This window comes from Triticum dicoccoides, chromosome 5B, assembly GCF_002162155.2.
Source record: "Triticum dicoccoides isolate Atlit2015 ecotype Zavitan chromosome 5B, WEW_v2.0, whole genome shotgun sequence".
NCBI classification, from domain to species: domain Eukaryota; kingdom Viridiplantae; phylum Streptophyta; class Magnoliopsida; order Poales; family Poaceae; genus Triticum; species Triticum dicoccoides.
The window spans coordinates 118,185,182-118,212,068 of record NC_041389.1 but is presented as its reverse complement, the minus strand read 5'-3'; the positions used below and the strand labels follow the sequence as shown (position 1 = coordinate 118,212,068).

The following is a 26,887-nucleotide window of genomic DNA, read 5'->3' as shown; positions in this document are numbered from 1 at the left end:
CCAGCCCCCGACTGACTGAATTAGTGAATTCTGAAGTATATACCAGAAAAACACGTACGCAGACGAAAACACTCGAATAGATTGGACGTAGCTGGCTAACCACGGTTGATGTAGTATCGATCTACTAGAAGCAACACGGATACGCGCAAGCAATTGATACACACGGTCATGCCTCGTGCCCGCTGATCTTTCTATTGGTCTTTGGGTGTACTGTTTATAGGGGTGCAGGGTAATGCGTATATATAGCTATAGCTAGGACGGAGGAGGATTTGTGGTCTATGGGGACATATACACCCTATATGGGAAAATAGTAATTCAACAAAAAGTCAAAAATTCCTGAAAATATTTTTGAAATAAACTTGACCTTTTGCTATACCCGTGAGAAAAAATCCACACACAAAAAATATCCCTTTGACTTCTTTTCAAAAAAGACAAATTTTTAGCTAAAATAGTGTGAATAGTGACCTATAATAGCAAATAAATTTTGTCTTTTTTGCTGTGATGTCAACTTTTGTTTTTTTGTGTGAAAGTGTATATACCAATGCAAAAGTAAGTCAAGCGTTTTGTCAAAATAGTTCTTACCTATTTTGACTTTTAAAAAAAATCCCATATATGGTGCATATACAACCAGGAACCATTGGGTATTTCCCTAGCTAGGACTTGCAACATAACCGATTCGGGACGGAACTACTGATCCTACTTGGTGATGGATTCCTGCACGAGCCGGACATGAGACGTGCTTTTTTTCTTGAGGGAAACGCCGCCGCAGCCGCCGCCAGCGAGTAACCCTAGGGCAGGGCGCTAGGATCCCTAGAGCAGGGCGGGCAGCAAGGAGCGGCGCAAGGAGGCCGTGTCGGTCGTTCCCGCCACCAGTGCTAAACCCCGGGTATTTACGTCGGCTTGGGCGATGGGTGGGACGAATGCGAGCAGCGGCCAACGGCGGACATGGACTCAAGCCAGCACAGGTCCACGGCGGAGCAGCGCACCTGCTGGTCTTCACTTGGTAGGCGGCAGCAGTTTTCACATCAAGGTATGTGCTCTTTTTTACATTCTTGTCATGTCTGATTGAGAATCGTTGTATTAGCTCATGGGCGCCCGTACCAGCAGTCCAGATTTGATTCGCGATCAGCTCGGGTGTTGTGGAGCACAGTGAAGGACGAGAAGGAGGGTAGGTGTTTACAATTCAGTGCCAAGGGAGAAAATCGAGATGGTGGCGCAGAATTAGAGGATGCCAGGTGACCAAGAGACACCACCCAACGCCCATCGATGCAGTGAGGAGTGTGGTGTTCTACAATATGGTAATTGATAAAAGTTTTTGGTCCTATAATGTCAGAGAGTGTGTGTGTGAGTGTGTGTGTGTCTGAGAGAGAGAGAGAGAGAGAGAGAGAGAGAGAGAGATCATTTGGTGGTAGCAAGTTCAAGTAATAGTTTAATCGCGGACAAAAATAAGTATAAAGATAATGCATATTAGATAAAAATAACGCTGAGAATTTAGATGTATTGTTTGTCACGGAGCTGTGGCTGGTCGATTTACATGAAATAAATTCCCTCAGTTGTGGTGGCAAATATAATACACATAATCCATATTGTTATGCACTAGCGTGTGTGTAAAATAGATGGATTATGGTCCCATACCCAATAAGATGGATATGTGTGTGTGTTAGAAAGAGAGAGGATATGTGTGTGTGTTAGAGAGAGAGAGGGAGGATATGTGTGTGTGTTAGAGAGAGAGAGGGAGAGGGGGAGAGAGAGCAAGGAAGAGGTACGGAGAGTGTATGTGTGTGAGGTTTTGATGGTAAAAAAGGTCACCAGTATCATTTGATATGTATGAGAATATTAAATATAATATTAACATAATTAATATTGAACACTTAAAATTAATGTGGTCCTGTTGCAACGCATGGACGTTCTTCTGGTTAGAGGTAGAGTTGAGACTCTCGCTGTTTTGGACTAATGTTCGGACCGGGAGTGGCTTGTTCGACTTGGACTTCGACGCCGATGCCGAGAGAAGAACAGGGCAAGGCGGCGATTCAGATCTAGATCCAGCAGCGGTGACAAGTAGAGAGATGGACCAGACGCAGTGGCTACCCGAGGACGTGCTCGCGGACGTCCTCCGCTGTCTTCCACCGCGCAGTCTTGCTGCGGCCCGCTGCGTGTGCCGCTCCTGGCACGCCGTCGTGGACGCTCATCGTCTCCTGGACCGGGACCTCCTCCCGCTCTCCTTGGCCGGCTTCCTCATCAACTTCTATGAGCTTGACTTCACGGAGTTCTTGTTCTTCTTCCACCCCTCAGCAATCCGCGGCTATGCCGACCTCCACTTCATGCCCACGGACGACATCTCTGTGGAGGACGTATGCAACGGACTAGTTTTGCTAGATCATTATGTGGTCAATCCCGCCGCACGACGTTGGGCAAGCCTGCCCCCACGCCCATCTCCTCCTTGGGGTTTGAGCTCTTTTATCATGAACGAAACTACATCGTGTTTGATCCCACGGTGTCGCCGCACTACCAAGTGCTTAGGTTCCTACATGTACCCCCCCGTGGGCGTGGACTGGACGCAGAGAAGAAGCAACAGCAATGGCCTCCATCTCCATACATGATGCATGTTTTCTCTTCAGAAACAACAAGATGGGAAGAGAGATCATTCATCCGACAGGGAGGTACCCTAGGGACTCTTGCCGACATGTTACTGCTTGAGCTGCCAATGCCAGATGAACTATACGCCGTGTACTGGCATGGTGAAATCTACGTGCACTGTCATTTTGTTATGAGGTACTACTACACTACATACTGACTTCCTAAGCACCATCATTTCTTCTTACAATGTTATTTCCTCTTCAATAAAGAGCTCGCATTGGTTCTTGATTTAGTACCAATATCTTCTTCTTGTCAATGACTCCTTTCGCCAGAATATCGTTATCAAGTGGCACGTACCAAGCAATTAAACTGCCAACAGATGTTGATCAGCACGGGTGCGCACAGGTTCTCCTTGGAAGATCAGAGAAGGGGGTGTATTTTGCAGCACTTGATGCTCAATGTCAGCTTCGAGTTTGGATACTCACTGAATGCTGCGGTCAGAGTGAGTGGCTTCTGAAGCATGGTAACAACCTTCACCAAATCCCTCCACGTCAAAACTATGATCCACAAGTTCACAGACCCTGCTGGATTATGGCAGATATCAATCCAGCTATTTACAGTACAGTAAAAGAGAAGTTCGAGTTGAATTCAGACCATGAGATAATCTTTGAAACTAGACTTGAAGGGCACAGGTGGGATGAACATATTAAGATCCTTGGATTTCATCCTTACAAAGAAATTATTTATTTCAGTGAAACGTTGAACAGAGGATATGCCTATCATCTAGATGAACTCAAGCTAGAAGACTTGGGCAACATGCGCCCAAAAAGATTGGATGACTGCTATAATAAGGAACTAGAAAGATCTATTCCATATACACCTTGTTTGTTGGGCCCATACACATGATGCATACGTCTCTGTCCCTCGAACTGCTTCACTTCCCAGCAAAATCTATGCAAAAGTTCAGTTTCATTTTTTATTTACATTTTAGTGTCTCATGTACTGTTGCTCAGTTATAGCTAGATCTACCATGAGCTTACCAATATAGGGCCATGGGTTCAGTTGTAAGGATAAGATCCAAATTAAGCCTTGTGTTTGACAAATAATGCAAGAAATGTTGTTGTTCTCCCATTCTAAGGCATAACTAGATAGTCCTATGTACTCGGTGTCAGATACAAAGTTTCATTCTCTACATTACAACCAAACAAAAAATGATCTTTCGTTTCATCTGAAAAATAAAGAATGCAAGCATGTGTTGAATCAGACAGTTTAACGTTTCAGAGAACCTGCAGTCTCAAATGCAGACACCCAAGCTTCCGCTTGCAGTCTCTATGTTCGGATAAATATGCAAGTCTTCTTCAAGTAGAGCAGAGCAGCAAGGCTTGGAGATCCAAGATACCGAGTTACACAGATGTGACTGTATCTTTCTATGCACTACAGTCTCCAACACAGAGGCCAGTTCCTATGTGTGTTCATACGTTCACCCAAAGCAGATCGGCATTTTGCTTCAGGTAAAAATCGAACTGGGTGAAGAAAATTAGCAATAGTAAATACAGTCAAAAACCAAAATGACTTGGCAAAAAAAATCAAAACAACAGTATAACGCTTGTGAGATTGTGTCCTTCGTACTACCTAGTTGAGAGTAAAATAAAGAACAATTGGATGTGAGATGCATTTTCTATATAAAATCCATATGTTGAATTCTTTTAAGGTGCTTCGCCGGATTGCCCTGCTCTGATTGATTACATTGTCGATGTTTGGTGTTTCTGAATCACTTTCCATTCAAGAATCATAATTTTCATGATAGAATGACAAAGTGGATATATGAACTGTTATGATCTTTCGCTAGAATGGGATAAGCGGTTCTTTTCTATGACTCCCATGTGATGGTAAAATCAACTAAGGAATATGTATTTGTTCGATCAGCTTCGAGTGTGACTCAATACTTACTATCTGCATTATGGATGGGTATTCTAGAAAACAAATCTGCATTATAGATGCTTGCTTGAGATAAAAGGCACCGAGATGCCTTCCGTGGCATGGCCGACCACCGACCAGGCAGCTACTTAGATAGCGGCAGGCCGTATAGTTTCACCTAGCTGTTGTGGTTTGGGGCTCTTTTTTGTTCTTTTTTTCTTAGCGTCTCTTTTGCTCTGTTCTGCTTTCTTGTTTGTTTTGGTTTGAGCGGGGCTTATACATTTTGTGCTGCTTTGACATTCTCTCCTAATAAAGGATGGTGCACATTTTGATGCATGTTCGAGGAAAAAAATGAACGACAATATACCTTAAATTTCATTGAAGAGCGCAGTTACAGAGGCATTTGATGGATGGTTTTTTTTTTATATAGAAGTCATTATGTTATTACATATCACAAATACAGTTGCTGTATGTTAAAACTTGAATGCTGGTGATGTTCCTTGTCTGCACAGACATGGGATAAACATTGATTTTGTTGAGATGCAGAGCTATTATAAACTCCGGTGAAGGTTAACTACGTTCAGTACTAGCTAGTTTAGGTCCAGGGTGCATGTTTTCAAATCCTGTTGATTTCTGTGACCAATTTAAGTGTGCACTGTACTATCTTTTCCTACAATTTACATGTTCAATTTAGTGCTTTCAGTTTCAACAGTATGGGACTGATCAGCTAATCTTGAAGCTGGTTGTAGACTGACCAGTGTTATTTTCTAACTGTACAATGTTCCCCTAATATTAATGAAATGACATACTGCCTGTTGTTTTGTCAATTTATTCTACTGCATTTTGAAGATCTAATAGTTTACCATTTGATAGTTGTGTACATTTAATGGATTAGACTGAGCTATCCTCATTTGAAATAAAGTGTCTTCTCTTATTTATCTTTTTAATGGCTTGTATTACCTTCATTCTTGTCCTTTTCCCCTCAATTAATTCCTCCTAATTTAATAGTTTACCAGTTCTAACACTAATTGTAGTAATACTATCGCCGATGGGATTGCTAGTTGACATTACCGAGAAAGGCGTTCGCCCCACTTTATATTATAAAGCAAATCGCCCGAGCCAAGCATCCAACAAGGTTCAACAAGGTTCACACACAAACATACACTACTAGGGAAAAGCCTATACACAGAATCTTACCAGCAGCGCGCTTTAAAATCAGGCGCTGCTGCTATGTAGCAGTAACGCTCGCTCTCAAAACTCGCTGCTGAAACAAGTTTATCAGTAGCGCGCACACTCTAGGACGCGCTACTGCTAAAATTCTCACGACGCCACCGCGAGGCCAGTTATAGCAGCAGCGCGTTAACACAAAGAGCGCTACTGCTACGGATCGTAGAAGCAGCGCATTTACGCAATAATCGCTACTACTAAGGTTACTACAAAAATTTAGTCTCACCTCGCTCCGTGAAGAGAGTTTGTACCACCTTAAATATGTTACTTCTACAACTTTCATAAGCACTTGGTCTTCATTGAACTCTATGTGTAGGATCTGTGGCCGCAATAGGAATCCTCGCCTGTTCTTAAACCAACCGTCGAGGATTTCTATTGACAAATCAGATTGTACACAAAAAGACAATTGATGATCAATGTATTTTTTATGTCTATGTCTAACATAGCAGTAGCGCGTTCAGCCATTCCATCTCCCCCAACTCACATATCCGATCCAGATCACACTCACACACACACTCGATCTCCCCCTCAACCCCCGCGCCGCCAGTCCTCCCCCGTCGCCCCTCCTCCAATCTGCGCCGCCGTCACCTCATCCTCCTCGCTGGACTCGGTACCGGCCTCCTCCTCCGTCCTCCCTCCACTCGCCGCTGGCCGACCCCTCCTCGCTCCGCCTTCCTCCTCCATTCTCCCTCCACTCGCCGCCGGCCAGCCCCTCCTAGCTCCGCCTTCCTCCTCCATTCTCCCTCCACTCGCCACCGGCCAGCCCCTCCTCGCTCCGCCTTCCTCCTCCGTCCTACTCTCTTCTCCCTCCTCGAGTCGCCCCTCCTTCTCCCTCCTCCCTGCTACATTTTGATTTAGTAGGCTAGTTCATATGCAACATTCTGATTTAGTTGATATGCAACATTCTGATTTAGTTGATTTAGTAGGCTAGTTGATTTAGTTGATTTAGTAGGCTAGTTGATTTAGTTGATTTAGAACATTTTAATTTAGTTGATTTAGTTGATTTAGTAGGCTAGTTGATTTAGTTGATTAGTAGGCTAGTTGATTTAGTAGGCTAGTTGATTTAGTTGATTTAGAACATTTTGATTTAATTGATTTAGTATGCTAGTTGATTTAGTATGCACCATTTTATTGTTATTTTTTCGGCAATAGGTGCCACCGAAATGCTTTGGTACATGGTACCTTGTCATCTAATATGTCCATAAAATGGCGCCACCACCACTATGCTACTGTTTTTCTTTCCTGTGAAATGAATCATTAATCCTTTGCTCATATTGCTTTAGAAAAATATCACATGCTACTGTTTTTCTTTCCTGTGAAGTGAATCATTAATCCTTTACTCATATTGCTTTAGGAAAATGGCGCCACCACCACCACCACTATGTCGACTGTGCAAGTCAAGGTGCGCCAGCAGCCTTGCAACTGGCAAGCTGTTTGACATCTACTTCCAGCCGAGTTTTCGTCATGCGGCGGTAAGAAATTAGATGAAATGTAACAACTATTTTATTTTTAGTGTTGGCATTACTGCATTGTGTCATTTTTCTTTTCTTACACAGACCATCCCATGCAATGTGAGGTTGACATTCAACAAGCTGACAGGAGAGACCGTGACATTTGAGGCTCCTGGGGGGCCGTACACTATGGAGGTCGAGAAAGGACGCAATATGTCGCAGATTGGAGGAGATGGATGGGCTCATTTCCTCGCCCGCATGCGTCTTACTGGTGGTGAGTTGATCAGCTTCTCCTTCAGAGCAGAAAGACCCAAGTTGGCTGTCATTTATCTCAACCTGGTGGAAGATGATGAAGATGACGAAGATGACGAAGATGATGCAGATGAAGAAGATGATGAAGATAATGAGGACCCACTCGATGAAGATGATGAGAACCCACTTCATGAAGCCATCGTAGCTCAAAGAATGAGGCTGGGCGAGGAGGAGGTGTGCAACCTATGGGACATAATTCCACCACGTGCTGACTTTGTCGGGGTGCCATTCGTGACCCGCCTGACAAGTACCATGGTCGATCGACATGATATGGTATGTTATACTTACAAATGCAAATTATCCGATGATATGCTTAGTGTAGAGTCCAATGATATGTTGTGTGGAATCTAGTCGTTGATATGCTTTAGTGTAGAGTCTGATCACATGCTTATTAGTGTAGAATCCAAGGAACTATTAATAGTGTAGATAATCCATATATACTTATTAGTAGAATTCATGATTAATTAGTACAAATGCATAGTACTGTGTCTTTTAATAGTGTAGAAATCTAGACTTAATAGAAATATATTTGCAAGAGTATGTGTGAGGCTATTTATTATTGATATGTTTTTCTTATTCAGAAATTGCCAAACAACCTATCTGTGAGTTGTGGTATCGAGCCTGATGAAGAAGGCTCAGCTGGACTACGCCTTACCGCAAGGGGCTCCGTCACCACCTGTACTTACCGCATGGACACAGACGGTCGCACACACTTAAACTCGGTTGGGTGGAAGAGATTCCTCGTTGGCAAGAATCTTCGTGTTGGACAGGCCATCCTAATTACTATCAGGAACACCCACCGCCTAGGCTTGAGGATGATGATCGTCGTCGATATCATCTAGAACTACATATGTGTGTGTGGCTATATCATCTAGAACTACATATGATGATCATCGTCGATATCATGTAGAACTACATATGATGATCGTCGTCGATATCATCTAGAACTAAATATGATGATCGTCGTCGATGTCACCTTGTACTGCTTGAGGATGCATGTTGAGTATATATGAAATTGTTATCTAGTACTCCCTCAGTTCCAAATTACTTGTCGTGGTTTTAGTTCAAATTTGAACTAAAACCACGACGAGTAATTTGGAACCGAGGGAGTACTACCTAGTACCTATATTGCTTTATGAAATTGATATCTAGTAGTACCTAGTATCTGGAAATTGCAGTTTATTGAAGCTGGAATGGGGAAATGGTGAAAGATATAACAGTAGCGCGGGCTCAGGAAATCGCTACTACTAACTAATAGTAGCGTGTTCTGAAAATGCGCTGCTGATATAGTCAATAGTAGTAGCGCGGGTACAGACAGCGCTACTACTAACAGTTAGCTGTAGCGCCTTATTGGTAGCGCGAGTGCCCGCGCTGCTGATAGCCTCAAAACCCGCGCTACTACTAGGGTTTTCCCTAGTAGTGATACCCACACACAAGTCTCACACACAGTGGAGGTATCAAATAGGGTTAATGCTGAGGGCAAGCTCAACAAGCCCCGGAAATAAGACAACGCAGACACACACAGCCAATCGGGCTTGGGGGGGGGGCAGCTGGGGTGCCATGCGGAAGGCCATCGAGCGAAAGTCGGCGAGGAGGGTGTTGATGACGTCCAGGTCCTGTGGGCGGCTAAGCGGCCGCCAGAGCTGCAAGTAACCACACATTTTGAAGATCGCGTCAGTCGCACGTCGAAGAGGAACTTTTTGAATAACTAGCTTATTGCGGATGGTCCAAAGCGTCCAGGCGAGGATCCCAACGCACAACCATCTAATATGGCGGTAGCGAGGGGGGAGGCGTGGATCTCCGCAAGCAAGTCGGGGAAGTTGGTGTTGCACCACTGCCCACCGACCGTCTCGTGGAAGCAGGACCATAGGAATTAGGCTGTGGAGCAGGAGAAGAAGATGTGGTTAGTATCCTCCACCGTGCCGCACAGGGGACACATCCCATCTCCTGGTCCATTGCGCTTGAGGACCTCTACTAGGCGTCCCTGGATCCACTGCCACAAGAAGATCCTGATCTTCAGGGGAAGGCGAATGTCCCACATCAAGCTAAAGGGCTCAGGGGCCAACGAGGGCGCGATGGCCGCGTATAACGACCTAGTGGAGAAGCGGCCGGATGGCTCCAGTCGCCAAGAGATGGAGTCAGGAGCACCGTCGACGTCCATCGGGAGAAGAGTGATATCCTGGAGGAGGGAGTCCCAAGCGGCAACCTCGAGAGGGCCGAAGGGGCGCCGGAATGCGAGACGCCCTAAGTCAATAAGGGTCATCTCGACAGATATCCTAGGGTCGACCGCAATGGCGAATAGGTCCGGGGAACGAGCGGCCAGGGGGGAGTCCCCTAACCAGCGATCGAACCATAACAGGGTCGAGACCCGGAGCCAATCGAGATGGACGTGCCGATGCGGAGCACGGGTAGGAGCTGAATCACCGCCTGCCAGAACTGGGAGCCACCAGAACGCTGGCAGAAAGCAAGGGGTTGTCCTCGAAAGTACTTGTTTCGACTGATAGTAAGCCAGAGGCCACCCTCCCCATTGGCGATACGCCAGAGCCAACGAGTCAGGAGGGCAATGTTCATGTGCCGAGAGGACAAGATCCCCAGACCACCCTGGTCCTTGGGTTTGCAAATGCCGGGCCAGCTCACCATATGGTATTTCTGCTTGTCCCCCTCGCCTGCCCAGAAAAATCGGGACTGGTATTTGGCGATCTCCTGATGGAGCGTCTCATGAAGGTTGTAGAAGCTCATGAGGAACCAAAGGAGTCTGGCAAGCGAGGAGTTGATGAGGATTACGCGGGCCGCCTTCAAGAGATGCATTCGGGTCACAGTCAGGCGGAGGTCAGCCACGGTGAGCCGCGAGTCACTAATGGGAATCCCCAAATAAGTCGTGGGGAAGGTGCCCATGCGGCAGTTCAACTGATCAGCTATGGCCTGGGCCTCCTCCGGGGGATAGCCAAGGATAATCACCTCGCTCTTATCGAAGTTGATAGTGAGCCCGGACATCTGCTGGAAGCATAGGAGGAGAAACTTCAGGTTTGCTATTGAGATAGTATAGGTAGATGCATTAGAAAGATAGTTATTGCCTGGTTTATCTTCAAGTGACTATAGAATAACCTGGGTTGATGAATTCCTCTGCAATGCATCTTTTGGAGCAATTGAACAGTTTTAATTATTCGTTTGCTTAGATCCATCTGTATAGTTGCTCAGTCCTCCTAAGCCCAATGAACATGACCAGGTTGGAAGTACCGCTCCGAGGAGCAAGGGTTGGCCGGCCATGGTGCGGGGGTTGAGATGGAGAGAAGGTTGGGGACAGGGATTAGAACTTTACAAATTTATTAACATCCATTGGATAATCCATCTTGTGTACATGGTGTCCCTTTTACACAAAAGACTCCTGAGGTCTAAGAATAATATACCCATGTTTTCGTAACAAACCATATATTATCTTTAAAACTAAACCGATCTCTTTTCTAACTATCTAAATATTCGTACTAACTAAACAGCCTCCTGTAGTTATCTCCTTAACTAACTGACTACTAAGGAAAGAGTAATTGCTGCACAACCTGACTCTAGCTTGGTGCTGCCCAGTATTGCAGTCATGTCAATGATAGATCTTATATTTATTCAGTAAAAACATAGACTCTAGCTTGGTGCTGCCCAGTAATTGCTGCACCAAAATCGGAAAAGATTATATTTATGCTCTAGCACGACTGTCGGTTTTTAGCGGTAAAATTTAAGAATGTTACGGTTTTGCATTTTTACAATGAAAAGGAAAATATGTTCATGTTTCTACTGTGACGGACTGGAAGCTGTATTTGGCCTTCCAAGAATCATGTCCGTTATGTTGTTTTTTGCAGCTCGTGCCTGCGTTTGTTTGCGTGTGTGTGTGTGCGGCACTCTAATATTTTTACTTGTGTGTAGGTTAATTTTCTCGTGAAATAGGAAATCCAAGCAATGGTAGATAAACATCCAAACTGAAGATAGCACCCAGTTGACCTACATATTTTTGGTATGTACCAAAGTCCAGTTCCTTCCTTTTGAAATTGACTCTATAGCTTCTCAAATAAACGCTGGTTCTTCAATCCAGTTTTGGATGACTCTCTAGCATGGGCGGATCCAGTGTGGGGGTCATGGGGGCCATGGCCCCCACAAACATTTTGCAAAAAGTTATTTTACTAGCGCATGCATATGCATATATCCATTATATTAACTTTGGCGGTCTAAATACTTCAAAACTTCAATCCTTTGTAATGTTGCCCTCACATTGATCGAATTCTAGATCCGCCACTGCTTTCTAGTCATATCGTTCCTGTGTTTCAGATGTTCAGTCTCATTCGAAACTTTCGCTATCATGTTAAACAATGTTGAACTATTTGATTGTCCTGAGTTAGTGTTCTGTAGTTCTTGGCCCTTAATGTCTGTGCAATTTGCGTGTCCCATCATCCCCATTGCCACTGATTGCATGATAGGCTTAGACGCTTAGTTCATTTTTTTAGCAAATGAGGAGGACCCCCGGCCTCTGCATCTGGGCGATGCATAAGACCACTTTATTAATTATTCTCACAAGACCTTACAAAGTCATACAACAGTAACATTAAAGCCACCGTCTAAGCAACAACTGTCGCTACTCCTATCCAATTGATGAAGGGGCGCTGATAGTCTGAGCCTAATACCAAACATACATCACAGCCAAACCTAAACATCTAAGACCTGAGGTCCCAATCAGGACGCCTGCCGGGTATGGGACACCTACCAGTCCGGCACACTCCTCAACTAGGACGCCTGCCGGGTATGGGGCACCTACCAGTCCGGCACACTCCTCAATCAGGACGCCTGCCGGGTATGGGGCACCTACCAGTCCGACACACTCCTCAACCAGGACGCCTGCCGGGTATGAGGCCGCCGCAGCCACCTCCCACCAATCCATCTTCAGTGTTGTACTGCTGCGCCACCTTGCCCGGCCTCTCTGCTATCGATGCCATCACGACGCCTGATGACGTCACCCTCCTGCGCGAGTCCCTCGCCACACATCGGGCGCCGAGTCTCCATCGCGCCACGCCGCCGAGAAACGCCACCATTAATGTGCAGGATGAAACACCGCTCCACCAATTATTCCGTTCACTAGTCCCTCGAGCCCGTGTACACCTCCAAGAATGACGCCACAAGAGGGAAACGACACAATAATGCCGCCGTCATCCGATCTACTGATCTAGGGTTTCCCCCGGAGGTAGCAGATAGTGGCCTGTAACTTCTCAATAGCGATGCCTTCAACAAGGAAACAACACCAAATAGTGCCGCCATCGCCGGCCTCGGCAGCAGCCGCGAGCAGGTCTTCACCCAGATCTGTTCCAATGACCTCCATCAAGCGTCTTGCGCACAGATCGTCCACCACCGCGGCCGTCGTGTCGCCCGTCGCGAGACCACAGCCGCCGACACATCCTCCGCCGTCCGGGTCCGCCGCCCTGGGATCCAGCCCTCGCTGGCCGCCGGAACGAAGCCACCGAGCCCCATCGAGGGCGGCCAACGAGGGCGGAGAAGCTAGATCCGGCCAAGCCCGGCCATGATCCGACCTCTCCCCGCGCTGTAGCCACTCCCGCGGCCCTGCATCTCGCCCGCGCCCGAGGCGACGCAGGCAGCGCATCCACGCACAACGCCGCGGAGAGGGGAAATGCCCCGCCACCACCTTCCCTGGGGCGCATGTGGACTTCGCCGGCGGCCCCTCCAGTGGCGGCGAAGCGAGGGAGGGGGCGAGGGGGACCTGGCGGCGGCGGCGCTAGGGTTCCCCGTGCTTTTTTTTCACATTAGACGCTTAGTTCATGAAATGTCCTGGCTTCTGTCAACCGTTTGACATTAATCCAAGAGGCTAGACTGACAGACATGGTTAGATTTTCACAATGTTCTGGCGCTCTCCGTAACCTGTTTCAAAATGGTCACTGTCGTTGGCTTCCCGTAGGGTTCTTGTCACGACCCTGTGGTAGAACCATTCAGAAGATAGGTTATGATTCCTCCGAAAAATGACGAAACAATGCAGCTTTTGACAAAATCTGTGGGAATCCATAGTAATCAGCCCAAGACCAACAGTTACCGAGTTTATTTCTCCCAAACTTCAACTCCAGTTAGCAAATCTTTCTGCACACCAGAAAATCCTGGAGTTCTCTGACTTGGTATCAGTGTTCTGGTTGGTGGTTGTTTTCTGAACCCGATTCTTTATTGGGATCTTGGCGAACAATTTTTTGCATCACACAGCGTTCAAGTCAAGCCCATGCCTTGCATTGAATGAAAAAAAAAATCATCTGATGACAGTTTTGCAGAAGTATACTGAGACGCAACAAAAGTGAAAGGAAAGATACCCACTTACGCTTGACTACTAAATTTTGTAAGCAGCAAAATACATATGATGAGGCCATTTCAAATGATGCTGTGTCACTCTGTGCATTTTAAAACCGAACCGAAAAACCATACCAAAAATAAACCAAACCGAACTGATTTTTTTGTTTTTATGGTTTCTGGTTTCGGTATGGTATGAACTTTTCATACCGATTTGAACTTTGGTTTTTATGGTATATCGAAAAACCGAATGGTTAACCGAATAAACCGAAGTAAAAGATAAATTTATATTTCTTGAGATGAACAACCGTACAAGTTGTCATTTTTCTTGTACATGAGTCAAATTCACTACTAAGCACCAACATTTTTCTTGTAACATTGTCATTTTTCTCTTTTTAAAATGCTAAGCACGTCCATAACCATCAACAGATGAATCAATGCATGCATATATACTTATATATATAGTCATATACTATTTGTGTAAAATAGAATGTGTTTTGAGTCATAAATTTGCAAATTATTATTACGTCATTTTCAAATTCGCGTCAACTTTGGTTTTTATGGTATATACCGAAACCATACCGAAATAATTTGGTATATACCGAAACCGAACCGTATTTTAATTTCATACCGTATTTACCGAAGTATTAATACCGTACATACCGAAAAACCGTATAAACCGAACCATGTAAACCGAATAAACCGAACACACAGGGCTAATGCTGTGCATTGACCTGTTACTTTGTAGGGTGGACTGTTTCTTCTTCGAAATGTTCAAAGAACTATAAACTATTTTTGTGGGTATGTGGTAAAGGTTTTCTACTTCAGTATTGTCAGTATGTCAAAATCCTACCTGTCCGATGGACTGCATTTGCAGCATGTGGTTCATTGAACCTTAATGCATCTGGTCAGTTCTTGAAACCTTTGGAAGCTGGGAAAATGTTTCTTTATACCATACAATGTAGGAGTAACCGGTAGCATGGAGAAAAAGGCATATCTGCTTTCAGTCAAGGCCGACTGCTTGACTTCTGTCCATCACTCGTTCACACATCTCTGCATTTTGTATTCCTTTTGTTTGAAGAACCACTTCTCAATACTAGTGCTGAAACCCTAAAAAAAGGTACTCTCTGCGATCCAAAATAAGTGTCACTGCAACACTTATTTTGGATCGGAGGGAGTAGTATCAAATCATGCAGTGCACATGATCTTGGATTTGCGGTCCCTTCTTCGCTGTATGAGGGGAAATGGACCCATCCTAACCTAGTTTAGTCATATGGTTGTTATGGCTGCAGTGCTTTATGTCCTATCTTAGCATAGTTTAAGGCACGTAGTGGCCATGTACTATGTTGCCTTTTGGGTTGCTCTCCATCATATAGCACAATGATTAGGCTTCATTATGGAGCTAAATAATTCTCTTAGCAGCCACTGTTGCCTTTATGATGGTGATCTCAACCTGTCGTGCCCAATCGGACGGTCCTTGGGGCCGGACACGATCGCTTTCATCAACTGCCTGCTTAGATTATCTAAGAGCAGACAGTGGTAAAGTTTCCTCTTTATTTGGGTATTTTAGGATTGCACAAATAGAGATGACTGGTGCCCTGGTCGTTGTGGCCATCAGCATCATGGTCGTGGTTGCTACCTGTCTACGGCAGTGGGCTGTGTGCAAAAAATTGGCATGCGGTGGCATTTAGCTCGAGGTATTGATGCTATGTAACTATGCATCGTAATGGATGGTGATGGCATGCTATTATGTATAGTAGGTTTATTTTGTACTCGGCTCTCATTTTCCACGCAAAGTCTAAATTGAAAGCAACGGATATTCAGAATTTTTGATTAGATAACGATCTGTTATGTGGTATATAGCTTATATAAGATAAAGAAACTTACTGACTTGGCTAGTGATATGATAATTTTTACCATATTTTATTTCTGAATTCTTTTCCTCGACAAAACTTCAGACATCCAGGGCCGGTCCTGACAATTCGGGGGCCCGGGGCGAAACTAAAACCCGGAGCCCTTTAATATGAACATAGAAATAAATCATGTATTTTCCTTGGCTCTTGAACGTCCTTAATTACCTAATAGTATATGTGTAAATATCTTATAGAGCTAGCTCATTACTATTACTAGATGAAACCCCGTGCCTTGCTGCGCGATGTTTGGTTAATAATTTTTAAGAGATTGTATGAAGTGCAAAAATGAGATTATTTTGACAATATCAAGTACGTTGCTATCTTGTGCAATCAAAACTAAAGTATAGCTCCTGGACGAACAACAAAATTAGTTGTTTACAAAGCTCAAAAAAATAGTTGCGTCTATAATGATCAAACGGAGTTTCTTGTTGTGCAATTTCCCCTTGAAATATATGTAAACCAAATCCATACATAAAATCACTGGCCATAAACTATTTCTTGCTTATCTGGTTTTGGCTCAATAGTACAACAACTTAATCGAAAAAGAACTTGGCAAATCAATTTCCTTTTGCTTGGACTCAAATAAGCCAAATATCTTGATAACATGAATACCAAAAGAGAAACTATAGCCCTGTACTGGATTTAGCATGGAAAGATAACATTTACAAAGTTGATTTTTGTGTCATCTTGAAACTAAGCACGGATAGTGCAGTTTTCAACACACTAATCCTATCCAATGATGGGATTATCAAAAACAATTTTCTGCATCGATTTCAATTAACAAACAGCAAATTTAGGAACTAGGGACTATCAGAGGGGCTACCTTTGAGCTGTAGAACATGGATATAAAAATCAACTGGTAGATTCTGATCCAATCTAAGCGAGTATTTAACCAAAAACTACCACATTTCATGAAAACGTGCCTACAAGCTACCACTTTACGATTTTGTCCCGAAAACTACCATTTTTTTTCTAATTCGTGGCAAAAAACTACCACTTTCAAAAAATGACCAGTTTAGAAGATTTAAACACGTTTATGACAAGTGGGGCTCACCCGCCAGGGCTGACGTGGCAGGAAAGGGGAGGGCAGCAGCGGAGCAACGCGGCCGTGGTCAACGGGGTCGCGCACCGCGCCACGCTGCAGGTGGGGGCGGCACCGCGCCGCACACTCGCCCCCTACGCCATCGCCGGCCTGGCTGCCGCCACCTCCAGGATCGCCTCCCATGGCAGCGGCGGCGATGCCGCCACGGCGCGCGCCGTGTTCGACGCGATGCCCGCCGCGACGCCGTCGCGTGGAACGCCATCCTCACCTCCAACGTCTGCGCCGGCCAGCCGCGCGCGGCCCTCGCGCTCTTCGCCGGCATGGGCACGCCGGACGCCTTCTCCCTCACCGCCGTGCTCTCCGCGGCGGCGGCCATCCGCTCGCCCGGCGCCAGCGCGCAGCTCCACGCCCACCTTCTCCGCAGCGGCTGCGCGCGCCGCTCCCCGTCGGCAATGCGCTCGTCGTCATGTACGCCAGGTGTGACTGCACGGACGACACCACGCGCGCCTTCTGGGAGATGCATGACCGCAACACACCGTCCTGGTGCTCGCTCCTCCACGCCCACGTCGCCTCGGGCCGCATGGCGCTCGCGCGCGAGCTGTTCGACAAAATGCCCGCTGGAAGCATCAACAGTGTTCCTGGAACACGTTGCTCACGGTGTTGACTTTCCTGCCACGTCAGCCCTGACAGGTGGCCCCACTTGTCATAAACGTGTCTCAATCTTCTAAACTGGTCATTTTCAGAAAGTGGTAGTTTTTTGCCACGGATTAGGAAAAAAATGGTAGTTTTCGGGACAAAATCGTAAAGTGGTAGTTTGTAGGCACGTTTCCATGAAATGTGGTAGTTTTTGGTTAAATACTCAATCTAAGCAGGCCTTTCCGATGTTGTCCCTTGCGCCTGGCTGCTGCTGCACATGAAGGTGATAAGGCGAGGCGAGGGCGCGAGACCAGACGGCGATCAGGTGATGGCAAGGGCGCTCGGCATGAAGCGGAATTCGTTCCCTCGATCGCCGGCGTCCGTGCGTGATACATTGCCCCACCTCGATCTGATCTGAGCTAATCGATCAGCCATGGTTCGTGCGTTTTTGTTTCCGAGAAAATCGTGCGTACATGCATGGTTACCTAGCCCAGCAATCCACTTGGGCCATACGAAGCCGTACACGCAAAAGGCCTGATGCCGTTATATGAGACTCAATCCCAGTCGCTTTTTTCCGGTAGAATCCCTGGGCTACTTGCATACCTGAATACCTGAGAGGGGGCCCCTAAATCTTGGGGGCCCGGGCGGCCGCCCCCCCTGCCCCCCCTCCCCTCAGGGCCGGCCCTGCAGACATCGCCTTCAGACTTTTCCTCTGTTTTGGATATTTTTTCTTCTTTTTTGATACTGCACCTGATCTCCGCTTGCATATAGTTTGTTAACTGGTATCAACAAGACTGATTACCTCTGCCATCTTTTTTTTGCCTGCCCGAAGTTGCTTACCGTTTCAGAATTCTTATGTCATCTTCAAGGCGGACCCACAAACCTCCTGCAACCGCCTGGACTGTGTTGTCCGGACCGTGAAGCCATCCAATGCGGCCCTGTATCGGTCCGCGAGGCGGTCCAGACGTGATTTCTCCCGCAAAACGAAGACAAAAGTGGGGAAGGTTTGCGCGAGTCCAGACACGCGAAACGTACGAATCTGACACCCCAGGCCAACCCAAAACCCTTCCCAGACCGCGCGACTCCATCCTCCCCATTTTTTCTTCTTCCTTCTTTCTCTCTTGTCGTCGTCGCCGCTCCACCACCCCAGCCACCACGCCACACCCCTGCCGAAAATCTGTGTCTCCGTCACCTCCGACGATCCAGTAGGGCTCCCCGCCACTTCTCCTCCGTCTCTATTCAACCCCCTGTTCTCCGACCGCCCCGCCAGGTACCATCCTCTACTATGCCCGACAACTGTTCGATGAATCGCCGGAGCTGAAAGCAGTTGTCCCTTGTTTGTAGCAATGGATTCCGATTTGGAGTACACATACGAGCAGTATGTTGAGTCCTCCGACGGCTCGTCGGGGGAGGAGAAGTACTCCGATGAGACGGCGATGATGCAGGCGGTCCTTCAAGAAGCGGAGTGTGCGGAGGAGCATGTTCTCGATTTCAAGGGCTCGATCAAGGGTCATCGCGTGCTCAACCGCAACAGGCGCGTGGGCATTTGACACTGATGGCCGACTACTTTGCCCCCGATGCACTCTTCGCTGACCATTTTTGCTGGCGTTTTCGGGTGCGCAAGACCGTCTTCGATCGTTTGTACCATGGTGTCCGGTTCTATGATTACTACTTCATCCTGAAGGACGCCGTGGGAACGATTGGCTTCTCTGGTTACCAGAAGTGCACGACCACACTCTGGATGCTTGTGTATGGCACGACCGTTGATTCATGGGACGAGTACCTACAGATTTCTGGGAGCACATGCGGAGATGCCATGGTCAGATTTGCAACTGCCGTGGTCGAGGTGTTTGGACCTCAGTACCTGAGCGAACCAACTATGGCAGACACCGAGAGGCTTCTAGCAATCTCAGAAGCAAGAGGGTGGCCAGGTTTGCTTGGATCTCTTGAGTGCATGCATTGAAAATGAAAGAATTGTCCGAAGGCTTTACAAGGGCAATATCAGGGTCATCTTAAGAAGCCCACCATCATTCTTGAAGCGGTTGCATCACATGATTTTTGGATTTGGCATGCTTTCTTTGGCATGCCCGGGCCTCACAATGACATCAATGTGCTGCAACGATCATCGTTGTTTGCGAGGCTGACTAAAGGAAAAGCTCCTCCTTGCCACTATACTGCCAATGGACATGAGTACAACATGGGCTACTATCTGGTTGACGGTATCTATTCTCCATGGGCTACCTTTGTCAGCAGCATCTCAAACCTAGGTGGCCAGAAAAAGGCTCACTTTTCCCAAAGACAAGTAGCTAGAAAGGATGTCAAGAGGGCATTTGGAGTTCTTCGGGCCCGTTTTGCAGTTGTTCGTGGACCTGCAAAACAATAGGATCCGAACACCTGTGGGAGATGATGACATGTTGTGTGATCATGCACAACATGATTGTCAAGGATGAGGGTGAGATGCTGCCGCAACTCTGAAATTTGAGAACATTGGTGATCCTATCCAACTTCCGGACCAGAATCCGGTCACATTTGAGGAGTTTATTCAAATGCATCAACAAATTCGGCATCTACCAACTCACGAGCAGCTCAAGGAGGATTTGATTGAGCATCAGTGGTCGGTGAAAGGGGACAACAATGTTGGGATGTAAAATATTTGAACTTTTTAAATTTAAACTAGTGTTGCATGCGGCAACTTGAATTTCTATGCCCTCTGCATGTGGCTGCTTGATCGTGCGGACTGGGAAAAAATTTCGGAAGGCCGGATATATGAGGCTACAGTTGGATGGTTGCCTCCTGCATAGCTTTTATGCGGGTTGCCGTTGGAGATACCCTTAGGGCATGTACAATGCATAGCCTCAAGGTGATGCCTCGCATGCCACGTAGGATCGGATATGACGTAAATTAGGTTCGGATAGGGAAACGGGATGCTCTCCAGAAGGCGGGTGCTTGAAGAGAAAAAGTGTGGTCCGGTGACAAAAGCTGAAAAGGTTGAAGTGAAAAGTAGAGATGCATGTGTACTAAAGTCTTTATTTTCTATTTCTTAATGAGGCCCATTAGTGGTAGCTTGCATTGGAGAGAAAAAATAAATGTAGATGCCTAAAATTACTTTTTGTCATGAGGCATATGTATCCATATGCCACCATTGTACATGTCCTTAGAGCCTTATGCTTTTGGTCTTAACCAGAATGTTTGCAAAAGGTGTTCTCTTAGAAGTCATTTATCCTGAAGAGCTTCCTTGGAGATGGGGCTCTAGTTTTGGGGTTCTTGGGTATCCTCGAACAATATTTTGTTAATTCTGACCATTCTGTATGGAAGCACCAGCAGGTAAAGTTGTAGCTTGGCTGCCAAGCTGTTGTGAGTTGTGACATTTCAATTTTTCTGCCATGGACCATGACAAGAGTCACATATTGTCTTCCACATTTCCTAAAACCTATGCTGTCATGTGGGCCATGGTATGGATACTGTTTGTTTAATTGTACCCCATGTAGACTTTGACTGGATCATGCAGTGACGCCGTTGGTTCCTTGCTGGCAAAATATTGGGGACGATGTTGGGATGGCCTGTAGCCAACATGCATGCTCCTCTCCTCGAATATCCATCCTTAGTTTTATATCTTGCATGTTGACAATTCTTCTGAGATGGCTAGAATTGCCCTCCAAGAAATTCAGAGTGCTCCTGCAAGATTAGGAAGACTGGGCTGGAAAAAGAGTATTGTACTCCCTCCGTCCGGAAATACTCGTCGGAGGAATGGATGTATCTAGATGTATTTTAGTTCTTAGATACATTCATTTTTATGCATTTTCGACGAGTATGTCCGGACGGAGGGAGTACTAGCTAGAGTTTCAGTTTTGACTAACCACCAACACGGCCAATCCTTGCATTGTTCGTTTGGGTAGTCACGTGGTCTCAATTGACCGCATGCTCTTTTGTGTTTGTTGCTGATTGTGATAGGCAGGCGAGCTGGTATACAGACATGGTCTAGAGCATGAAGAACATTAAATTCTTTTGTCTAGAAACTAGGCGAACCTTGGCTCAGTGTGTTTTGATCCGTTAATCAGCTCAGTAGTTTTAGCCGTCTCCTTTGGTGGGCCTTACTGTTTAGGTCACTGATGATAGCAACATGCAGGTCTTCTCTAGAACCTCAGCGAATCACAGCAGCGGTAGCACTGGTCCAAGACTCCAAGGAGTAGTTGTTTTGACTTGACCTCGCGATGGGTGTGGATATAGGCCCCACATGTCTGTGGTTCATGCCTCAGTCTCTGGACTGGAGTGCAACAACCTTGATCCCAGATCCCGTGCGTGTGCAACCTTTGAATTCAACGGCGTTCGGCGGCTAAAGCGATAAGGTGCAGACAGCTTAACGGCAACCAGTTCGTCGGATGGGCTTGTAACGCACACTCTCTTCCCGTCTTGTGGGAAGATGTAATTTCGGGAGAGTAATTACTTTGTTGTGATGGGCTTGTAAAACACACACACACACACACACACACACACACACTCTAAAGGCTCTTTTTTTTTAAATGTAAATGTATGATTAATACTAGCACAAACGCCCGTGCGTTGCATCGGGTGAAAAAAACAACACTTCCCTAACCCAATTGCTCAAGACCCTCTTTCATTCCACGACACAACGTCAGGCATGATGGGATGAATAAACTCTTTGAAATCGGCTGCCGTGAAAATATATACTGTAGAAAAAATATGCATGTATTTCGGTTTTCAGTTCATTTGTATTCACCCCACGGGTATGTCATAAAAGCTTTAGTCGGTGCAGTGGCTAGCTTGTCGGGTGAATAAAGTGGAGGTCCACAGTTTGAATCCCAGGCGGCTCGCTTTTTTTTTTTATGCATTTGCCGCCCGACCTCTCGCGCGAGGTCAATCCAAATCGGCCGGCCCAGTCGCTTGATTCCTATGCGAACGGACGTCTTTTTGATACAAAATGCGTCAAAAGCAAATCCTATTTGGCGCTGCAGGCGCCCGTTAACGTGTATTCTGCAAACGGGCGCCTACAGCACCCCGTACTGGGCCGGCCCGTTACTGTGTACTCTATTCCGCAAGAAAAAAGGGAGCCGTCATTGCGACTCGAACCACAGACCTGTTGGATTGATGTTCGATAGTATAACCATCACGACACACAATACGATCTGATAATATTCAACTCTTTCTTTTTATGCATCTGTCACCCGACCTCTCTCGCGAGGTCAATCCAAATGGGTCGGCCCAGTCGCGCGATTCCTATGCGAACAGACGTCTTTTTGACGCAGAATGCGTCAAAGGCAAATCCTATTTGGCGCTGCAGGCGCATGTTAACGTGTATTCTGCAAACGGGCGCCTGCAGCACCCCGTACTGGGCCGGCCCGTTACTGCATACTCTATTCCGCAAAAAAGAAGGGAGCCGTCGTTGCAACTCGAACCACAGACCTGCCGGATTGATGTTCGATAGTATAACCACCACGACACACAATACGATATGATAATATTCAACTCTTTCTTTGCTTTATTCGTTTCTTTTCCTCTTTTCTTTTCCCTTTTTCTTTTTTTCCTTTTTCCTTTTCTTTTTTGCGTTTTTCGTTTCTTCTTCTTCCTGGTTTCTTTCCCTCACTGACTTTGTTTTTTTCTTAAATACGTGAACATTCTCAAATTCAATGATTTTTCTAAATTTGATGAACTTTTCTTTTCAAATCTATGAACTTTTAATAATTTTTGTGAACTACTTATAAAAATTGATTATTTTGTTTCAAAATCGATGAAATTTTTTCAAATTCGGTGAACCCTTTTCAAAATCTTTGAACTCTTTTCAAATTCAATGAACTTTTTTTAAAATTGGATGAACTATTTTTGCAAATTGATGAACTTTTTTTCAAAATTTTGATGAACATTTTTTAATTTTTTATGAACTACTTTCTTAAGTTGATGAACTTTTTCCAAATTGGTGCACTTTTTTTTCAAATTTTTGATGAACTTTTTAAATTTTTTGTGAACTATTTTTGTAAATTGACGAACTTTTTTTAAAATATTGGGCTTCTCTTGAATAGGGCGATGTTTTTATGCATGTTAATGAACTTTTTCCGAAATTTGTGAGGTTTCATTTTTCTTAAAAAAACATATGTTCTCTCAAAAAAAATGGGCCGGCCCTAGTGGTTAGCTGAACACACGTAGGTAGTGCAGGTACCGAGTTCTTTATATGGGTACAATATGCGAAGTATTAAATAGAGTTGTTTTCGTATACTAAAACACACATTGGCCTTTGGCGCAGTTAATTCTGGATGGATAGAGCATGCACGTACGGTTTTTTCATCGTGCACCTTCGGCTTCGTGTGATCGTGGTTAACCTTGCTGTTTAATAAAATTGATGGCCAACCCATGACATACAAAATGAAAAAAATCTTTCAGTAGCAGCTCCCTAAATTCAAGATTGGACAATTCAACTAACAATTGCAGTTCGGTCAGGGATCTATTCTACTAACAAATTCATGTCTAACCTTGCTGTTCAATTCAAGAAACAATCAACACTTAACAGTATACACAAAATTGACCTCAAACAGTAGCCAATTGAGCCCAAACAGTGGTAAATCCTAACCAAGAACAATGCCTCAATGGCCACGAACAAGAGCAGAGAGAGGAGGGGGCGAACTCACCTGAAGACGGAAAGGAGGAAGCTCCATGGGTGGGTGGTGCGTCCCGAGCTGCAGCAAGGCAAGGTCGACCCCTCCTTCCTCAAGTATCCAATCCTTGCCTGCACATCTACCATGGAGGATCAAACCAGATATTAGAGAGAGAAAGGGGGAGAGATGGGGAAGGGGATGAACTCACCCCATGGCCACCAAGCGGAGGAGGAGCATCTCGGAGACGGAGCTGCGTGTGGGGGCGCGGTGGGCGTCAGAGAGGAGTCGCCGGAGGCGCCGGAACCACGCCAGAGTGGAGGTGCTCAAAACCCTAGCCATGGTTGATGGTCAACCAGGAAAACGGCGGCGGCGCCCAACCCCTATTTCCATGAGAGAGAGATACGTGGGCCGGGAGAAGGGGGCAAATCCTTGCCGGTGTCGGCCGGCGCCTGGCGCAGCACCGGATCGAGGGTCGCCGCCTCGCCGGGGTCGGTCTCCTGGCGGCTGGGATCGGGATAGCCCGTGCCATGAAAGAAACTCATGGATGATTCGTTGTTGGGCCATATTGGATTTACGTGCGAATTTGACGTACAAGCAGAAAAAAAACATCAAAACGTATACAATAATAGTACCACCTCGTTAATGTTATGATTTTATCTACATAAATCGTGAAAGCGTATTATGACACAAGAAGAAAGCGTATTGTGACGATGAACCCGAAGACCCAATCCGTGCTACCCGTGCGTTGCACCGGGCGATAAAAGTGGTAGAACCTGCTTGAAGGTTCATTTTTTGCCCCATTTTATATCCAATTTTAATAAATGTTGAACGTGGAAATTTCCTTTTTTTAATAAAACTTTAATATTTCATTAAAAATGTAACACCTATTGAAGAATAGTTAACATTTTTATAAAAATTAGAACATACTCTATAAAATAAAAGAGAAATTAAAGAATGTATTTCTGTTGTATATTTAAATGGTTTTTATAGTCAAATGTGTTTTTTGGGGGATAATTTTTAAAAATAACATGTTCTATAAAAAAATTAAACTATTTTTTGTGTTAACTTTTTGGGCATTTTTGTTTGGCAATTTTTACAGATAGTTGGTTGTTTGGTTGGGAAGTTTTTTTTAACCATCTGGGCTTGCCAATAGTTCACGTATACAGAAGGACCCATGAACTCATCTTGTACTATTGTGATCCCTAAAAAAACTAAATCTTCTTACTGCTGCACCATGAGGGCTCTTCTTTATCTTTCCACACCCTCCCGTACTCCCTTGTGCGCGCCAATGCCTGCACTCCGTCCGCCATCTCCTCAAGGCGACCAAAGCCTCGACGCAGGCGAGTGTAACTACGACATTTCCCTCTCATCCTCTGGCACGGGCAGCGCGTCGTCTCTATCGCCGCCGCCGCCGTAAAAATGTCCGTGCGTTGCACCGGGCGAAAAATATCTCAACGTCTTCGTATTAAAAGAACGCCGTGCACCCTTGTACTAAGAACACTACACAACAGTGGTTGATTCAATCTCTAAAACCTAGCTACCCAAATCTACCTAGTTGATCTTGTTTATTGATTCAACAGCAGGTAGTTGTAGCTTAATTTTCATTCGGTCTCAATGGATTAATTCAGGCAGTATTTTCTATGTAAAATGAAGCTATACATCATTACAATAAAGGTTCTATTATTTCTCTTATAAAATAAAAATGAAGCATTACTGTATGTCTAAGAAAATACTCCCTCCGTTCCTAAATATTTGTCTTTCTAGAGATTTCAACAAGTGACTACATGCAGAGCAAAATGAGTGAATCTACACTCTAAAATATGTCTATATACATCCGTATGTGGTAGTCTATTTGAATCTCTAAAAAGACAAATATTTAGGAACGGAGGAGTATTTACATGCAGCTATAAAAGGTTTTGGTGCTTCCGAAGTGAAAACTTTATTGTGTACATGTATTTGAAAACAGGGGAAACATAAGTTTCTTGTGAGAATTAGCACAGGCATTTGCTTGGCAACTTGAACAAAGCTCAGGCTTTGCATATTAAGTTGCACCAATGGTACTAAATATTATAAAACAGAATGCCGAAGGAAATAGTACCTAGGCACCGAATTAAAATGAGTTAGCAGATCACCCATGAGAATAGACCAAGGTAGGTCATGGAAGGCAATGCATTGGGTATTATTGACCTTCTGAAACTCTAGTAAATATATGCTAAATGTCAAAGTAATTTGCTTGCTCCTGACTCCTGCGAAGATAAAGGTGACATAAGACCGATTACCCTGCAATATTAAAATCAAGACTCATAGGTCCCAGCAAATTACGATGCTAGAAGAAAGGAAAAACTAAAACTCAAAAGCAACTGAAATTAGAATGCAGGGACATATGGTGTTCATGGATACCTCTTGTGGTCGGTCTCCCCACATCGAGGATACGTAGTAGTAAACAATCTCAAGAAGGGCTTCATTTTTTGCCATAATAAGGCATCCCTTGGTGAGCCTCGCCTTTCCATCGGTAGGTTGGCAGAGCATAGTTTGGCAGCTGGAGCATGCCACCAAAGTCTGATAGTGGCTGAACACACTGTAATAGAAAAATAGTAAGTTGGATTTTCACATTAGTAACAATAAAATGTTATGTTGTCTAGAAAGTGTGAAGCAACACCAATGATCACATCCTAAAGTAGTCCTCAAAAATCAAGAGTGCACATCTACGTTCATAGTCATAGGTGTAGTAGAATTTTTTCATTGAATTAACATGATGTTGCCAAAAGATGTTAATCAGCCATGTGACCACGTCTCTGCAGCATACATGTATATACTTAGTGAGCGTAATAGACTGAGTCCAATAGGCATGAGACACTGCATCAATTCTCTCTTTTTTCTTCCGGGGAA

General features: G+C 45.2%; 1 protein-coding gene across 1 annotated transcript; it reads left to right on the top strand.

Moving 5' to 3' along the window:
* The first annotated feature begins 945 nt into the window (after positions 1–945).
* Positions 946–3,660, top strand: LOC119309203. Its single transcript, XM_037585237.1, has 5 exons — positions 946–1,030; positions 1,085–1,168; positions 1,921–2,351; positions 2,417–2,772; positions 2,910–3,660. The coding sequence occupies exons 1-5, from the start codon at positions 946–948 to the stop codon at positions 3,481–3,483; spliced, it is 1,530 nt and encodes a 509-aa protein (XP_037441134.1). The 3' UTR covers positions 3,484–3,660.
* Positions 3,661–26,887: the final 23,227 nt, after the last annotated feature.

Coding starts and splice junctions, on each gene's coding strand:
- LOC119309203 (XM_037585237.1), top strand. CDS start 946: ATGGACTCAAGCCAGCACAGGTCCACGGCGGAGCAGCGCACCTGCTGG. Junction 1,031..1,084: donor GCAGCAGTTTTCACATCAAG/GTATGTGCTCTT, acceptor TCGTTGTATTAG/CTCATGGGCGCCCGTACCAG. Junction 2,773..2,909: donor CACTGTCATTTTGTTATGAG/GTACTACTACAC, acceptor TCCTTTCGCCAG/AATATCGTTATCAAGTGGCA.